The sequence below is a fragment of the Erythrolamprus reginae genome, chromosome Z (assembly GCF_031021105.1).
Source record: "Erythrolamprus reginae isolate rEryReg1 chromosome Z, rEryReg1.hap1, whole genome shotgun sequence".
NCBI lineage: Eukaryota > Metazoa > Chordata > Lepidosauria > Squamata > Dipsadidae > Erythrolamprus > Erythrolamprus reginae.
Window position 1 is genome coordinate 81429031 of NC_091963.1, and position 18744 is coordinate 81447774.

Sequence of the window (18744 nt, forward strand, 5' to 3'; positions counted from 1 at the left end):
TTATAAAATCTTTGCATCCATCATAGCCGAAAGATTTAAACGAATATTAACTGTTAGAATACATACAGACCAAAATGGCTTCCTTCCGGCAAGAAACATAACAACAAACACAAGGATTATTTTGGACTCTTTAGAATACTACGATAAAAACATAGATAAACCAGCAGCATTCCTATTCGTAGATCTACTGAAAGCTTTTGATAGTTTATACTGGCAATTCTTTACAACACAAATAGCGTCAATGCAATTTGGTAATAAATTTACAGAACTCATTAAAACTATATACTCAATACAAACAGCCAAAATACTGATAAACAATGATATGACAGAAACAATAAGTATAAAAAAAAGGAGTGAGGCAGGGCTGTCCCTTAGCCCCCCTGATTTTTATCTTTGCACTAGAAGTTCTACTAAATAAAATAAGACACAATAAGGAAATCCAAGGATTAAAAATTAAAAATGAACACTATAAAATTCAAGCTTTTGCTGATGACATGGTGTTCATTGTACAAGACCCCTTAAAATCTGCACCTATCCTAATTAATGAAATAAATAAATTTGGAGAGATTGCTGGATTTAAAATTAATAGAGAAAAAACAAAAATGATAACAAAAAATATGACAAAACAGCAGATATCGAAATTAGAAGAATCCACTAAAATAAAAACCGCCAAAAAAGTTAAATACTTAGAATTATGGATTACCGCAAATTGCAGCACTATCAAGAAAGACAATTACGATAAACTAATCAATGAAATGGACAAAGATTTTTGCAGATGGTCGAAACTCCCACTCTCTATAATGGGGAAAATTGCTGTAATTAAAAGCAATATACTTCCTAGATTTCTATACCTTTTCCAAACTGCACCCATTAAACTAAACAGGACCTTTTTCAAAAACTTACACACAAAAATTCGCAAATTCATATGGACAAAAAAAAGGCCAGGATAAAACTTAAGGACCTACAAGACCATAGGTCAAGGGGTAGATTTGGGTTACCAAACATGGAACTATACTACCATGCCTCAATTGTAAACCTACTGAAAGAATGGATAATACTTAAAAATTCTAGAATATTAACACTTGAAGGCTATGACCTTCAATCCGGGTGGCACAAGTTTCTGATGACAGACATAGATAAAATACCAACATATTTCAGATCACACTACATCCGAAAAACCTTAATTAACACCTGGCACTTCATTAAAAAAACCCACTACCTCTGCATCCCAAAATGGATTTCACCAACAGAAGCCATTATATACCCGAATGCATTAACCCCTGATAAAATTATAACATACGACCAACTACTAAACGAAAATAATGAACTAATCCCTAAGCAAAAACTCATGGAAAAAGGTATTAAAGTAGATTGGTTACACTACCTACAAATAAAATCAAAATATAATGAAGATAAGAACAAATCAGACTTCCAAAAAAATAACCCCCCTCGATAAAATAATTTTTGGTCCACAAAAAAAGGAAATATCAAATATATACAATATCCTCCTTCAACACGATACTGTTGAAGAAATAGTTAAACGAACTATGATAGCGTGGTCACAAAACTTTGGGTACACAATTTATTTAAACGAATGGGAAAAAATTTGGACTGCTAACTATAAATTAACGATGGCAACCTCATATAAGGAAAACCATTATAAAATGTTCTACAGATGGCACTTGCCACCTGCTAGACTTGCAAAAATGTATCCAAATCTATCACCATTATGTTGGAAATGCAGAGAAAAACCAGGTACATATTACCACATCTGGTGGACATGTGAAACCACCCAAAAATATTGGGAAAAAATTAAAACTATACTAGAACAAATTACTTCTCAGACTATCCATGCGAAACTACTGTGATTCTACTAGGAATCACAAGACAAAATTTTAGTAAAGAAAACAGATATATTATAATCCATATTATTACAGCCGCACGGATTTTATATGCACAATTTTGGAAGCAAGAAAAAAACCCAACTACTCTATCACTCTTGATTAAAATAATGGAATGCGCAGAAATGTCCAAACTAACAATGGAACTGGAAAACAAGGATGAGACAGATTTCTACAAAGCTTGGGATAAATGGTACCTCTGGTTAAAAAAAAAGGAATTATCTAAAAATTATTCATCAAGAAAAATATCCAACAAAAACAACTTGAAAAAATAGCAATTTACATCACAAAGCATAACATCAAATTGAAACAACAAACTGTAAACATCGATCGACACAAACTCCAACTTTACAAAGAAAATAAACCCCTAAATGAATTATATATATTGGCACTAAAAACCACATTCAAAACATATCGATAAAGCCTTAGGGTAAAACACACCAACTACGAGCGCAAACTACAGGCCGCAAATCATGAAAGACCCAGCTCTAACGCTGGTTTTCGCTTCTCTATCCCCCCCTTCTTTTCCCTATCCTCCCTGTCTGGAGGACAGAAGGAAAAGGGGGGACATGATCGAAACATTTAAATATATTAAAGGGTTAAATAAGGTCCAGGAGGGAAGTGTTTTTAATAGGAAAGTGAACACAAGAACAAGGGGACACAATCTGAGGTTAGTTGGGGGAAAGATCAAAAGCAACATGAGAAAATATTATTTTACTGAAAGAGTAGTAGATCCTTGGAACAAACTTCCAGCAGACGTGGTAGATAAATCCACAGTAACTGAATTTAAACATGCCTGGGATAAACATATATCCATCCTAAGATAAAATACAGAAATAGTATAAGGGCAGACTAGATGGACCATGGGGTCTTTTTCTGCCGTCAGACTTCTATGTTTCTATGTTTCTATCCCCCTTCCTTCTGTATCTACTTCCCTCCCTTCACAACCCCCTTCTCCCACTCCCCAATTACTACATAAGTAGAGTGTAAAAAATGTACAATACGCATATCTCTTTTGTCTTTCTGTATTTGGTTTTTATTGTAGATATTTAATAAATTTATTTTTTTTTTAAAAAGAAACTTCTTCACCCCAGCCACTAACGCTAGAGCCTCCTTATCTAGTTGGCTGTAATTTGTCTCAGTATTGGTCATTGTTCTGGAAAAGAAAGCAATTGGGGCCTCTGTATTATTCGGCAAAACATGTGCCAAGACCCCTCCCACGCCATATGGGGACGCATCACACTTAAGCCTGACGGGTAGCAAAGTGCTATACTGGACTACTACACTTGTGGAAGTTAACAACTGCTTTATTTGTAAAAAGGCTTCATGCTCAGTTCTCCCCCATGTCCAAAGGGTTCCTTCCTGAAGCAGCCGGTGTAGAGGCTCTGCTGCTGTTGCCTTCTGTTTTAAAAAAACAGAGTAAAAGTTTAGAAGGCCTAAAAATGCCTGCAATTCTGTTTTATTCTGTGGCTCTGGGGCTTCCCTGATGGCTTTTAATTTTTCAGTAGTGGGGTGGATGCCTTCCCCATCGATTCTATATCCTAAGAATTCTACACTGCTGGTTCCCCACACACATTTGTCAGGTTTGATCCTTAGCTCCTTATCTTGTAGCCTATGTAATACTTCTCTTATTCTTTTGTTGAGTTGAGATTGGTTTTCTCCTGAAATTAAAATGTCATCAAAATAGGGAATGGTCCCTTTAATTCCTGACAACAAACGTTCCATTATGCTTTGAAAAATCCCAGGGGCTATGCTTATTCCAAATTGTAATCTGGTGCATTTAAACGCACCCCTGTGGGTGACAATGGTTTGTGCGAGTGCTGTCGGTTCATCGACAGGGAGTTGCTGGTAAGCTTGGGCTAAATCGATTTTTGCGAACACTTTCCCTTCCCCCAGGGAGTGAAGGAGCTGTTGTACCACTGGAATGGGGTAAGGGTGATGTTGGAGGGCTTTGTTGAGCATTGACTTATAGTCAGCGCAAACCCTCAAAGAGCCATCAGGTTTAAGAGGCATGACTATGGGTGTTTCCCAAGGTCCCTGCTCTACAGGAACTAAAATGCCCTGGCTTATGAGCTTATCTAGCTGTAGGTCAAGCTTGGGAAGGAACGGGAAGGGTACCCTGCGTGGTTTGAGCCGGACAGGAGGAACCTTGGGGTCAATAGAAAAGGAGATAGGGGGCCCTTTATACGATCCCAAGGTGGGGCTAAACACCTCTGGGAATTCCTGTAAGAAATTTGGAATGCTATCAGAGTTAACAGTACAAATACCAGAAATTTCAATTCCCAATGGTTCCATCCAAGCCAACCCCAAGAGAGAGTGTCTAGCCCCTGCAACAACAACCATAGGAAGGGTACATTTAACAGTTTTAAACATAATAGGTACATTCACTTGGCCCAGAACAGGTATTATCCCCCCTTGAAAATCTCTAATTACCAATGAAGTTTGTAAAAGGTCAGACTTTGAGAGGCTAGGCATGTACATTATAAGCTTTTCCCATGGCATAATGGAGTATTTAGACCCCGTGTCAAGTTCCATAGTGCATGGCTTGTTGTTTAGGAGCAGTGAGATTACAATCTTGCTCCCATTTTTTGTTGCCGTGCTATTTACAGAAAATTGATTGTTACCTCTTGAGTAGTCGCGGTTAGCGGTTGAGTAGTTCTTGTGGCCGGAAAACCGAGGAAACCGGTTTTCGCGCGGTTGAGGTGTTTGGGTCTGGAACCGAGGAGGACGAGGTGTGGAAAAAGATTTCTCAGGCAAGGGTGCTCTGCAGGCTTCGGCGATGTGGCCGCGTCGGTTGCAGCGGCGGCAAATGGCGTCCCGGAAAGGGCAGCGTTGGCGCGGATGGTTTCCTCGGCAGCCGGAGCAGGGGGCGACGGGGCGAGGGTATCTGGGTTGTCTCGGCTGGTCCTGTTGCAGCAGAAAACAGCTGTCCTCGTTGAGGGCAGGTGGGCTGAGGTCATCTGGGGCCTCTGCGCGGGAAACCGTGGAGTCGATCTTGGCGATGACTTCCCGCTTGTCATGCTCCTTCAGCTCTTTGGCAGCAGCATCGGCGACCTCTGCGGTTTGTGCCAGCTTGATTACTGCCTGGAGAGACGGCTCGTCTTCGGTGAGGAGCTTGTTTCGGACCATGGCATTTCTCATGCCGAAGATTAGGGTATCAGTGAGGCGAGCTTCCGGGCTATCAAACTTACATTTTGAAAGCACCGTTCGAAGACGCGTAGCGAACTGGTTAATGGATTCGGATTCGAGCTGGGCCATTCTTGAGAACTGGTGCCGGAAAACGACGGCTGGTTTCGTAGGCTTGAAGTGGCTCGCGAGCTTGGTTTGCAGGATGTCCCAAGCGACGGATTTGGCTGGAAGCGGATCGGTGAGAGTCTGGGCGAGATCGAATATCTCTGGGCCGCAGTAATTCAGGAAAATTGCCCGCTTCCGTTCGGCATCAGCATCCCTTATTCCGGCAGCTTCGAGGAAGATCTCAAACTTGGCCATGTAGGCCTCCCAGGAGGATTTCTCCGGATCGAAGAACTCAGGAGCCCGGCCGATTTGAAGGTTGTTCATCTTGGACACGTGGTTCTTCCGTCCGTCGTCGCCAGTGAAGAGTCCAGAGACAAAGGCTAAGCAAGGACGGTTCCTTTATTCAGCTCTTAAAGGGAAGTGACAATCAGCGGGAATATGTCTGGCTTAACATGGAAAGTAGCCGCTCTTTTATACTTTTGCGGCTCCCGCCAAAAGAGAGCAGTCAGTGTCTGAGCACAGACAGCGTTTTTTCATGGAACCAACTATTTACATAGGATTCAACAGGGTCAGTGACCTCCCCTAGGGTAATGGACGGACAGATGGAATTATCCTTGGGAGGCAAAACTCACAGCCACTCTGTCTTATCAGGATTGAGTTTGAGTCTGTTGACACCCATCCAGACCCCACCAGCCTCCAGGCACCGGCACATCACTTCCACTGCTTTGCTGACTGGACATGGGGTGGGGATGTAAAGCGGGGTATCATCTGCGTACTGATGATACCTCACCCCATGCTCTTGGATGATCTCACCCAGCGGTTTCATGTAGAAGAACCTTCTCTGTTGTGGCTCCGGCCCTCTGGAACCAACTCCCCTCGGAGATTAGAACAGCCCCCACCCCCTCCTTGTCTTTTGCAAGTTACTCAAGACCCATCTGTATCGCCAGGTATGGGGGAACTAAGACAACTCCCCCAGGCTTTTTATATTTCATGTTTTGTATGTATGCGCTTTATGGTTTTTAATTGTTGGGGGTTTTATATATTTTTTATTATTATATTTGTCCCATTGTTACACTGTTTCTTATTACTGTTGTGAGCCGCCCCGAGTCTTCAGAGAGGGGCGGCATACAAATATAATATATTATTATTATTATTATTATTATTATTATTATTATTATTATTATTATTATTAGCAATGGGAGAGGACTGACCCCTCTGCCCCCCCCAGTAACACCGACTGCGACCGACTGGAGAGGTAGGAGGAGAACCACTGAAGAACAGTGCCTCCCACTCCCAACCTCTCCAGCCGGCGCAAAAGGATACCATGGTCGATAATAATTTTTTAAAAAATAATTTAAAAAAAATATTAAAAAGAAAGGAGGGAAATTGCCATTCACCAATCAGTTTGAATTAACAGAGGCTGGGGAAGGAGCAACTGCCAGAGGACTGTGAATTTGAATAAGAGGAGGAGGAGAAAGGAGGGAAATTGCCATCCTCCAATCAATTTGAACTTACAGAGGCTGGGGGAAGAGCAACTGCCAGAGGACAGTCAATTTGAATTTACAGAGGCTGGGGAAAGAACAACTGATAGAAGTCTGTGAGTTTGAATAAAAAGAGGAGTAGAAAGGAGGGAAATTGCCACCCAAGAATCAGTTTGAATTTACAGAGGCTGGGGAAAGGGAAACTGCCAAGTGACTGTGAGTTGCAATAAGAAGAGGAGGAGAAAGTAGGGAAATTGCCATCCTCAAATCATTTTGAATATACAGTGGCTGGGGAAAGAACAACAGCCATAGCGTGGTGAATGTGAATAAGAAGAGGAGGAGAAAGGAGGGACATCACCATCCTCCAATCAGTTTGAATTTACAGAGACTGAAGAAAGAGCAACTGCCAAGTGACTGCGAATTTGAATAAGAAGAGGAGGAGAAAGGAGGGAAATTGCCATCCTCCAATCAGTTTGAATTTAAAGTGGGTGTGGAAAGAGCAACTGCCATGTGACTGCATATTTGAATAAGAAGAGAAGAAATAAGGAGAGAAATTGCCATCCTCCAATCAGTTTGAATTTTCCAAGGCTGGAGATAAAGAACCACCAGAGGACTGTGACTTTGAATAAGAAGACGAGGAGAAAGGAGAGTAATTGTCATCCTCCAATCAGTTTAAATTTACAGAGACTGGAGAAAGAGCAACTGCCAAGTGATTGCAAATTTGAATAAGAAGAGGAGGAGAAAGGAGGGAAATTGCCATCCTCCAATCAGTTTGAATTTACAGAAGCTTGGGAAAGAACAATTGCCAGAGGACTGTGTGTTTGAATAAGAAAAGGAGGAGAAAGGAGGGAAATTGCCATCGTCCAATCAGTTTGAATTTACCGAGGCTGGGGAAATAGCAACTGCCAGAAGACTATGAGTTTGAATAAGTATAAGAGGAGAAAGTAGGGACATTGCCATCCTCCAATCATTTTATATTTACAGAGGCTGGGGAAAGAGCAACTGCCAAGTGACTGTGAATTTGAATAAGAAGAGGAGGAGAAAGGAGGGAAATTGCCATCCCCCGCAACTTGGGCGTCCTCCTCGATCCACAGCTCACATTAGAAAACCATCTCTCAGCTGTGGCGAGGGGGGCGTTTGCCCAGGTTCGCCTGGTGCACCAGTTGCGGCCCAATCTGGACCGGGACTCATTGCTCACAGTCACTCATGCCCTCATCACCTCGAGGTTCGACTACTGTAATGCTCTCTACACGGGGCTACCTCTGAAAAGTGTTCGGAAACTTCAGATCGTGCAGAATGCAGCTGTGAGAGCAGTCATGGGCTTACCTAGGTATGCCCATGTTTCACCATCACTCTGCAGTCTGCATTGGCTGCCGATCAATTTCCGGTCACAATTCAAAGTGTTGGTTATGACCTTTAAAGCCCTTCATGGCATCGGACCAGAATACCTCCGAGACCGCCTCCTGCTGCACGAATCCCAGCGACCGATTAGGTCCCACAGAGTGGGCCTTCTCCGGGTACCGTCAACTAAACAGTGTCAGTTGGCGGGCCCCAGGGGAAGAACCTTCTCTGTGGCGGCATCGGCTCTCTGGAACCAACTCCCCCCGGAGATTAGAACTGCCCCTACTCTACCTGCCTTCCGTAAACTCCTTAAAACCCACCTTTGCCGTCAGGCATGGGGGAATTAAGACATCTCCCCCTGGGCATGTTTAAATTGTGTATGGTATGCTTGTGAGTGTGTATGTACTATATGGGGTTTTCTTTTAAATCTTAAATGTTTTAAATGTACTTAGATTATTTATGATTTGTTTTTCTCTGCTGTGAGCCGCCCCGAGTCCTCGGAGAGGGGTGGCATACAAATCTAAATAATAAATAAATAAATAAATAAGAGTGAGAGTTTGAATAAGAAGAGGAGGAGAAAGGAGGGGAATTGCCATCCTCCAATCAGTTTGAATTTACAGAGGCTCGGGTAAGAGCAACTGCCAGAGGACTGTTAGCTTGAATAAGTATAGGAGGAGAAAGGAGGGACATTGCCATCCTCCAATCATTTTATATTTACAGAGGCTGGGGAAAGAGCAACTGCCGAGTGACTGTGAATTTGAATAAGAAGAGGAGGAGAAAGGAGGGAAATTGCTATCCCCCAATCAGTTTGAATTTACAGAAGCTGGGGAAAGAACAATTGCCAGAGGACTGTGAGTTTGAACATGAAAAGGAGGAGAAAGGAGAGAAACTACCATCCTCCAATCAGTTTGAATTTACAGAGGCTGGTGAAAGAACAACTGCTAGAGGACAGTGAGTTTGAATAAGAAGAGGAGGAGAAAGGAGGGAAATTGCCATCCTCCAATCAGTTTGAATTTACAGAGGCTGGGGAAACAGCAACTTGCAGATGAGTGAGAGTTTGAATAAGAAGAGGAGAAGAAAGGAGGGAAATTGCCATCCTCCAATCAGTTTGAATTTACAGAGGGTGGGGAAACAGCAACTCGCAGAGGAGTGAGAGTTTGAATAAGAAGAGGAGGAGAAAGGAGGGAAATTGCCATCCTCCAATCAGTTTGAATTTACAGAGGCTGGGGTAAGAGCAACTGCCAGAGGACTGTTAGTTCGAATAAGTATAGGAGGAGAAAGGAGGGACATTGCCATCCTCCAATCATTTTATATTTACAGAGGCTGGGGAAAGAGCAACTGCCAAGTGACTGTGAATTTGAATAAGAAGAGGAGGAGAAAGGAGGGAAATTGCCATCCTCCAACCAGTTTGAATTTACAGAGGCTGGGGAAAAAGCAACTTGCAGATGAGTGAGAGTTTGAATAAGAAGAGGAGAAGAAAGGAGGGAAATTGCCATCCTCCAATCAGTTTGAATTTACAGAGGGTGGGGAAACAGCAACTGCTAGAGAACAGTGAGTTTGAATAAGAAGAGGAGGAGAAAGGAGGGAAATTGCCATCCTCCAATTAGTTTGAATTTACAGAGGCTGGGGAAACAGCAACTCGCAGAGGAGTGAGAGTTTAAATAAGAAGAGGAGAAGAAAGGAGGGAAATTGCCATCCTCCAATCAGTTTGAATTTACAGAGGGTGGGGAAAAAGAATTGCCAAAGGACTGTCAGCTTGAATAAGAAGAGGAGGAATTAGGAGGGAAATTGCCATCCTCCAGTCTGCCCCAAATGACAATCAGGAAGAATTTTATAGATAATTGCATAGAAAAATAATTGAATATAAATATGAAAATATATGTTTACTAGGAGATTTTAGTGCAGCTGTATTTAAAGAAATTGGATTATAGATCAACCAAAATAAATAAGGAACAGAAAAAGACTCTTTCAAAAACATTTTTTAGAATAATGGATGAGTTAACACTGCAAGATGCTTGGAGGCAGAGCACTATGAAAAAAAGATGATACACATTCTACTCAAATAGACATTTATCATAGTCAGGAATAGATATGATGTGACTGTCATTTAGAATTGACTAAAATAGAAATATAGGGGCTGACCACATTTCAATTAAAATGAAATAGGACAAAAAAGAAATTTCTAGTTTGGCACCTCACCATTATAAGCAGCCGGTGGGAGCTCTGCTAGGCTGATTTGGTCTTTTCTTGCCAATGGCTGGTTTTGGTAAGGTCTCATCGAATGAAGAGTACCAGTGGAGAGAGGAAGTTTCAGAGCATCAGAGGGAGAAGGGCGATCTCCTCTATGGTGCTAGAAACACCCTTAAATCGGGCTTCAAAGAGATCAGCTTATTAATGGTTGATCGTAAGGTGTGATGATCAGCCATAAGCTTTGGTAGCAAACCTTGCCTGGGTCCATGCTATGCCCCCCTGGAGAAATGATGTGCTCCAGGAATTCTATGGTTATGTGAAAAAACTGACACTTCTCCAACTTGGCATACTGTTGCTCACATAAGTGTTGCAGGACCCGGCGTAGATTATACAGATGACTGGACTGTGAGGGAGAATATATCAGAATGTCATCAAGATAAATAACGACAAAATAATCCAATGTATTGCAAAAAACATCATTCATCAGATGCTGGAAGACCACCGGGGCATTGGTGAGACTGAAGGGCATGACTGTGTACTCAAAGTGCCCGTACCAGGTGCCGAATGCTGTTTTCCACTCATCCCCCAGTTGGATCCGCACCAAATTGTACACACTTCTTACATCGATTTTGGAAAAAACCTTGGTGGATCTCAGATGCTTCATTAGCTCTGGGATCAATGGCAACGGGTACCGGTTGTGCACAGTGATGGCATCAAGTTGTTGGTAATTGCAACACAGTCCGCCAAGGCCCCTCAGCGGTACAAACATGATGGTGATAGTCCACACACTGCAGACTTGGGAATGAAACAACATTCTGAGACCACACCATGTGAGGATCATGTGCTCATAGCCAAGACAATCCCAAAACCACAGGAAAATGGAGGCCTTGGGTAACATAGAACTGGAGGGCCTCCTCGTGAGTCCCGATGGCCATACGCACCGGTGGGGTCTGGAACAGTTAAAGGTGGATTAATAGGACACAACGGCAAGGAATGTCACTGAGCAAAGGCCTCATCCAAAAAGTTTGTGGTGGCCCCCAAATCCATGAGGGCACAAGCTGCGAGTTACCGGGTACGTCATTCTATGAGGAGTTGTACTTCAAGAGTTAAGTGTCGGTACAAGCCGGGGTCGTTAGCCAGAGTCCAAAGAGGGCTGAATACCAGCCTGACCTATCATTGCCACCAAACTGGGCTCCCCTCATTTCCTGACAGTGGTTCCAGCTGGGCTGCAACAATCATGGGAGCCAGCGTTGCTGAGGCAGGAGCTGTGGTCGGAACAGGTGATGAAGGATCGGGAGCCGGCACTGGGGTAGTCGGGATGGTGGCAGGTGCCATGGTCCACCACTTGCGAGGGCAGGAATTAGCAAAATGAGTTTCTGGAACTGAATGATCTGCTGGATGTGGAGGCAGGGCTGGAACAAAACATTGGGGCATAGGAACTGGGCACTGAACAGGTGCAGCCAGCACCCACCGACACAGAGAAGGCACAGGCACGGCACCAGAAATGCGGGTGGAAGTCCATGCGGCCTGACGCACCTCTCGGGACAGCAGCCTGGCTTCAATGTCCAAACAGTGCAAGGCCTCATGAACTAACTCATCCAACATGGCCTCAGACAAGCCATCCTGGAAGGCCTCCAGCAACACGGGCTCGTTCCATTGCACCTGAGCGCTGAGGCAGCGGAAGTCACTCATATATTTGGCCAGTGGGCACGAGCCTTGCTTCAGCTCTTTCAATGCCTCATGGCTGTCTGCTCCCGCATCAGGTCTGCATACTGCCGCCACAGCCATTTATAAAAAGTGGTGTAGTCCTGCAGCAGCGGATCATTGCAGTCCAGCAACGGTGACACCCACGCTGCAGCTGGGCTGGCCAGCAAACTGCAGAGGAAAGCCACCTTCTTTGCGTTCATGGAAAAATGTGCAAGCTGTGCATTTATAAACAGCTGCAGCTGGCTGAGAAAGGCAGGAAACTGACAGCGGTCTCCCCCAAAATTTTCCGGCATAGCAACAAAGCACTTCCTACATGACATAGGCTGTGGAGCTTGAACAACCTGCTGAACCAGAGGGGCTGGCTGCTGTGTTAATTGAGCCACCTGATTCTGAAGGTCAGCCACTATTTTAGTCAGGTCTTGAATCTCCTGACAAAAAGCAGCAAATATGGCCTCCACCTCTTCCATGCTTACAGCAGCAGCAATCCAAACAAACACAGAAAAAACAAATGGGAACAGCCCATAAAACTTGGTCAATGTGTGTTTGATACGTGGGCGTTTATTCTATTATGCCGGGTCCTTGGCAATTAGCCCCCAGTGAGTTTGGAATAAAATTCAAGCACGCACACACACACTGAAAGCCAGTTTATAAAACAATCTTGAAATTCAAACGCTTAGAGGAGCTAAATGTCTCAAAAAAAGTCCTTGAAGGCATGAGTTTACCAAAAACAATAGAGCAGATAAGACAGCTGTAATCTCCACAGCCACACACGCCAAAATATCCTCAAGAATTCTTTAACTATGAAGCATCCCAAAGTCAGTAGAAGTCCTTGAATAGTATGAGCTGTAGCAACGAAAATGTAAGTCGGCAGAGAGGGGAGGAAGAAAAACGGAATCGAAAAGACTCTAAATCAAAAGACTTTAAATCAAAGAGAAAATGAGGTTTGCTAGATCCCAAAAAAGAGATGGCAAAAGAAATTGATGAAGTGTATCATATAAATATCAGCTTTGCAAGATGGTTTACGCATCCAAGGAAGATACATGTTAGATTTTTGAGGAGACAAGTGAAAGAAGAGATTTAAAACACAATAAGAGGGGAATCTTTAAGATACAAAGGCAAAGACATTTTGATTTTGAAACAAATTCCCTGTAAAGTTAGAGAAAAGAGAAGAAAGTATCAATTCTTCTCAATACAACTTAATAAAAATAGAATTCCGTTCAGATGGCTCATCCCAGAAGGGATGTTGGTGACGTGGAAAGAAAAGAAATACAAGAGAGATTCTACACAAAAGGCACAGGAACTCCACAGAACATTGTCATTAGAAGAACATTTTAATAGAGAAGAAACCCTGAGTAAAAGCCAAGAGGAGATAGCTACAGAAGTTCAAACAGAGGGACTGGAGGAGGGAGAGGTTAGAGAGTCTGGAGATTTGGAGAGAAATGGAAGAGAAGGAGCAAGAGCAAGGATGCCAATTGAAACAAAGATGAGAGATGGCCTTAAAATAAATAATTAATAAAGAAAGAAAAGAATGTCAAACAAGAACCTTGTCCGTGAATATAAATGGTCTTAATTCATTAATTAATTGCTGGATTTGGGGAAACAGAAATTGGATGTCACTTGTATTCAGGAATCTCATATAAAAGAACAATATAATAAATTGCTGTTTTGTTCAAAATTGGGGAAATTGTTTTGTGCATCAGCAAAGTAAGAAAAATTGCTATGTATGTGAAAGAATGGTTAAACCTGAAATTAAAATGCACAGACAAAGAAATCTTAATGATTGAAGTTATAAATGGGGGGGGGGGAGAGTCCTAATAGTGGGAATTTATGCTCCAAATCAAAAACAGAAAATAATTACGTAAAGTTACATAACAAAATAAATGAGATAGACTGGGGAAACATTTGTACCTTAGGAGACTTTAATGCAATTTTTGACAGTAAAATGGATTGTAAGAGTGTAGGCAAAAACACAGAAGAAGACAATTACCAAATACATTTACTGATATGCTTAAAGAATTTGACCTTCAAGATGTCTGGCAGAAATTTAACCCGAATGATCAGCAATACACAGTTTATTCGCATCCGCACAAGTCCTGGCCCCGTATTGATATGATCTGGACAAATTTAACATTACTCTTAGATAAAGCAAACATAGAGATACAAACTAACTGATGGGCAGACCACCACCCAGTACTGTTGCAATGGAAACAGATAATAAAAAAGAGAAATAAATGGACATTAAACCAACATTTTTTTTAGAAAAGATGAAAAAAGAATTAGGTTACTTCTTTAAGGAAAATCCTAGTGAGCAGACCTCAATACAAAATGTCTGGGACACAATGAAGGCTTATGTAAGAGGCATCTCAATCACATATTTAGCAAGGAAAAATAAAACATATAAAGAAAAATTAAAAAAAAAACTGCAGAAAGAATTAGGAGAGGTAGAAATCTTTTGCCAGAAAGGCCCAGTACCATTAAAACATAAAATTAATTTAATGAAACAGGAAGAAGGAGCCCATAATATTAAAACTATGAAACAAAACTATTTTGAGCAAACAAATAAAACTGGGAGGTGGCTGACTCACAGACTTAGAAAAGAAAAGAAAATAAAGAGAATAATTCAACAACTGAAAGATGACATGGGGAATTTACATTAGGGAACAGAGGAAAAGAAAAAAGTGGTGCAGAACTATTAACTACGGAGTCTACGGAGAGGGGCGGCATACAAATCTAATTAATAATAATAATAACAATAATAATAATAACAACAACAACAGCAGCAACTATATGAAAGGGAGGACATTAGTAAAAAAGATGTTAAAAGATACTTAATGAACCAGAAACCTTTGGAGGAGTGAGGAAGACACTGAACAAGGAAATCATTCAAGAAGAACTACAAAAAGCCATAAAAAGCAAAAAAATAATAGGACTCTTGCCCTGATGGGCTTCTATCTGAGATTTATTAAAAAATTATAGTTGTACTTGAAAACTGATTACTGGAACTATATAACGAGGTTTTGGACAAAGGTAACATCCCAGAGTCATGGGGGAAGGAATATACATAATTACATTGAAACAGAAAGAGGGATTGGACGAATGCCTAATACAAAATTATAGGCATATTTCGCTCCTTAACATTGATTATAAAATTTTTGTTTCCATTATGGCAGAAAGATTAAAAATAATTTTAAATCCCATTATACATGTCAACCAAAATAATCTCAAGACTGTACAATTATATATTAACTTATAAAATGCATGAAAAAATGGTTAAAGAGGTAATGGTTACTTGGGCCCAAAATATAGGACATGCAATTGATTTGGACAACTGGGAAAACTTATGGAACCATAATCTCAAATTGACAATCTCTATGGCTTTCAAAGATAATTCATATAAAATGTTTTATCAGTGGCAGATTGCTCCAGCAAGACCGTGTAAATTTATCCCAAAGTTTCCCCTAAATGTTGGAAATGTAAATCAGAACTTGGCACATACTTTCATATATGGTGGATCCAGGGCCACCATCAGGAATTTTGGGGCCCCATACAGCCTAAGTGTCTGCCCCACCCGGCCATTTTAAAACTACTGCCCCCCAAATCCGGTGCCATGCCCACCATGGCCACACACCCTGGGCAAGCCCTCCCCCGGCCCTCTGAGGTCAAACACAGCCCTGATGTGGCCCTCAATGAAATTGAGTTCGACACCCCTGGCCTAGAGGCTAAATCCCATGAACAAGGGCTAAGAGAATGAGTATGTTTAACTCAATAAATAGAAAACTGAGGGGGAATATAATAGTAGTTTCCCAATCCTTAAAGGGCTGCCACAGAGCAGATGGCATCTATTTATTCTTCATGCCACCTGAAGGTAGTACAAGAAGCAATGGGCGGAACCTCACCAAGAAGAAATGCAATCTGGAAATAAGGAAAAACTTGGGACTGGGCGGCATAGAAACAATAAACAAACAAACAAACAAACAAACAAACAAACAAACAAACAAATAAATAAATAAATAAATAAATAAATAATAAATCCCTTCTTTTTTATTAAAAGAAATTAATAGAAACATAGAAACATAGAAGACTGATGGCAGAAAAAGACCTCATGGTCCATCTAGTCTGCCCTTATACTATTTCCTGTATTTTATCTTAGGATGGATATATGTTTATCCCAGGCATGTTTAAATTCTGATACTGTGGATTTACCAACCACGTCTGCTGGAAGTTTGTTCCAAGCATCTACTACTCTTTCAGTGAAATAATGTTTTCTCAGGTTGCTTTTGATCTTTCCCCCAACTAACTTCAGATTGTGTCCCCTTGTCCTTGTGTTCACTTTCCTATTAAAAACACTTCCCTCCTGGACCTTATTTAACCCTTTAACATATTTAAATGTTTCGATCATGTCCCCCCTTTTCCTGCTGTCCTCCAGACTATACAGATTGAGTTCATGAAGTCTTTCCTGATACGTTTTATGCTTAAGACCTTCCACCATTCTTGTAGCCCGTCTTTGGACCCGTTCAATTTTGTCAATAATAATTTAAAAAAAACAAAATCCATTACTATTAAAACTAAAACAACCAGCAAAACTATTAATAAAAACAGGTGAGGGCTGGGTTTTTTCCTCTGTTATTATTTAAGTGCTTTTACCATATGCTTTAAATCAAGAATCACTTCTCTCTCTGTTTCTCTCTCTTTTCTGTCATTCTTTGCCTCAATCATTTTCTCATTTCTCTTTTTTTCTCTCCTTTTTGTCTATCATTTCTCTCACTCTTCCTTCCACTCTTCTCTCTCTCTCTTTCTTCCTCTCTTTCACTCTCTTCCTTCCTCTCTCATCTCTTTCTTTCTTTCTCTTTCTCTCTCTTGCTTTCTTTCTCTTTCTCTCACTCCCTTCCTCTCTCATCTCTTTCTTTCTTTCTCTATCTTGCTTTCTTCCTCTCTCTTACTCTCTTCCTTCCTCTCTCATCTCTTTCTTTCCTTCTCTCTCTCTCTTTCTCTATCTTGTTTTCTTCCTCTCTCTCACTCTCTTCCTTCCTCTCTCATTTCTCTCTCTTTCTATCTCTCTCTCTCTTTCTCTATCTTGCTTTCTTCCCCCTCTCTCTTTCTTTCTTTCTCTGTCTCTCTTTCTCTATCTTGCTTTCTTCCTCTCTCACTCTCTTCCTTCCTCTCTCATCTCTCTCTCTCTCTCTCTCTTTCTCTCTCTCTCTTTCTCTATCTTGCTTTCTTCCTCTCTCTCTCTTCCTTCCTCTCTCATCTCTTTCTTTCTCTCTCTCTTTCTCTATCTTGCTTTCTTCCTCTCTCTCACTCTTCCTTCATTTCTGATCTCTCTCTCTTTTCTTTCTCTCTCTTTCTCTATCTCTCCCCCTCTTTCTCTCTCTCTCTTTTTCTCACTTTCCCTCTCTTGTTTTCTTTCTCTCTCTCTCTTGCTTTCTCTCTCACACTCTTTCTCTCGTTCTCTTTCTCTTGCTATCTCTTTCTCTCCCCCTATTTCTCTCTCTCTCTCTATCTCTCTCACTTTCTCTCTATCTTGTTCTGTCGTCACTCTCACTCTCTCTCGTTCTCCGGAGGCTGGCGAAAGTAATTTTCAATTACTTTCAATTGTAATTTTCAATTACAATCAACTATCTCTCCTTCCTTCCTTCCCCCTCCCTCTTTTCCTTTCCTTCCTTCCCTTCCCCTTTCTCCTTCTTTCCCTTCTTCCTTCATTCCAACCAACCTATCTCTTCTTCCTGTTTCCTTCTCCTCCCTCTTCCCCTTCCTTCCCCTCCGTCTTTCCCTTCCTTCCCTCCCTATTTTTCCTTCCTTCCCTTCTGTGTCCTCCTGGCCCTCTCTTCCCCTCCCCTCCCTTTCCCCGATGAGGGCAGCCCGTAGAGTCACACCCATCCCGGGCCGAGTTACAAGAGCCGCAGGCAGGCGGGGAGCGCCCCACTCGCTTCGTTCCCGCCGCAGGGCTCGGTCGGGAGCCCACTGGTCAGGGCTCGGTCGCCACCACCAGGAATCCAGGAAACTGGGGTCAGGGGATGGCGCCTGGAATGTCGGGTGCGTGGGCTGACGCGCGCTCTCTCCACCCCCCTGCTGCCAGCCCAACCCGGAAAATTCAAAGTAAGAAAAACCTTCGCTCTTACTTTGAATGCTCCGGGCAGGCTAGCAGGGAGATGGAGAGAGCGTGGTGGCCCCCGCTGTGAGAATGCCTGCAGGGAAGAGAGGCAGAGCGGACGGGCGAGCGAGGGCAGCGGCGAGTAGCCACGGGGGCGCGAGGGGGCTAGAGGCGCGGGGAGAGCGGGGGCGGCCGCAGCTTCATGCGCGCCCTTGGAAAAGGGTGCACGGGGGGGCTTTTGGGGGACGCTGGCGCACACGTGCGAAGCCTACAACTTGCGCTTGTGTTAAATTTTGTTTCTTTCCTAAGCAGCCTTCTGTGTAAAAAAATCCATTTGGGAACGACTCGTTCCCAAATGGATTTTTTTACACAGAAGGCTGCTTAGGAAAGAAACAAAATTTAACACAAGCTCAAGTTGCAACCGCCACCCCGAAGGGGCTCCTACCTTCGCCGCACGCTTTACTCTGGGACTGGAGGACCGCGCTGCCAAAGGCTCCATCGGGGCTTCTTCGAGTCCTGCCTCACGAGGGCCAGAGGGCCCGCCTTTTTCGTTGGTGAGGCAGGCAGCCGGGAACAGAGGGCCGGTACTGTGCATGTGCGACGGTGGGCAAAACCGGGCCCCCCTCATGCCCGGGCCCGGTACCCCACTACCAGTAGTACCCCCCTATCGGCGGCCCTGGGTGGATCTGTCACAAGGCCAGGATCTATTGGAAGAAATCCAAAAATGGTAGAAAGACATTACTTTAATTAATTTAGAATTAGGAAAGGACAAAGAAAGGGCCAAGATGGACAATGAATA

At 42.6% G+C, this 18744-nt stretch overlaps 1 protein-coding gene across 1 annotated transcript; it reads right to left on the minus strand.

Moving 5' to 3' along the window:
* Positions 1-11877: 11877 nt before the first annotated feature.
* LOC139153841 (protein LDOC1-like) lies at positions 11878-12321 on the minus strand. The gene has a single exon (XM_070728263.1). It carries the CDS (start codon positions 12319-12321, stop codon positions 11878-11880), a length of 444 nt encoding a protein of 147 aa, XP_070584364.1.
* Positions 12322-18744: the final 6423 nt, after the last annotated feature.

Bases quoted from the DNA above. Each gene is read 5' to 3' on its own strand.
- LOC139153841 (XM_070728263.1), bottom strand. From the start codon at position 12,321: ATGGAAGAGGTGGAGGCCATATTTGCTGCTTTTTGTCAGGAGATTCAA.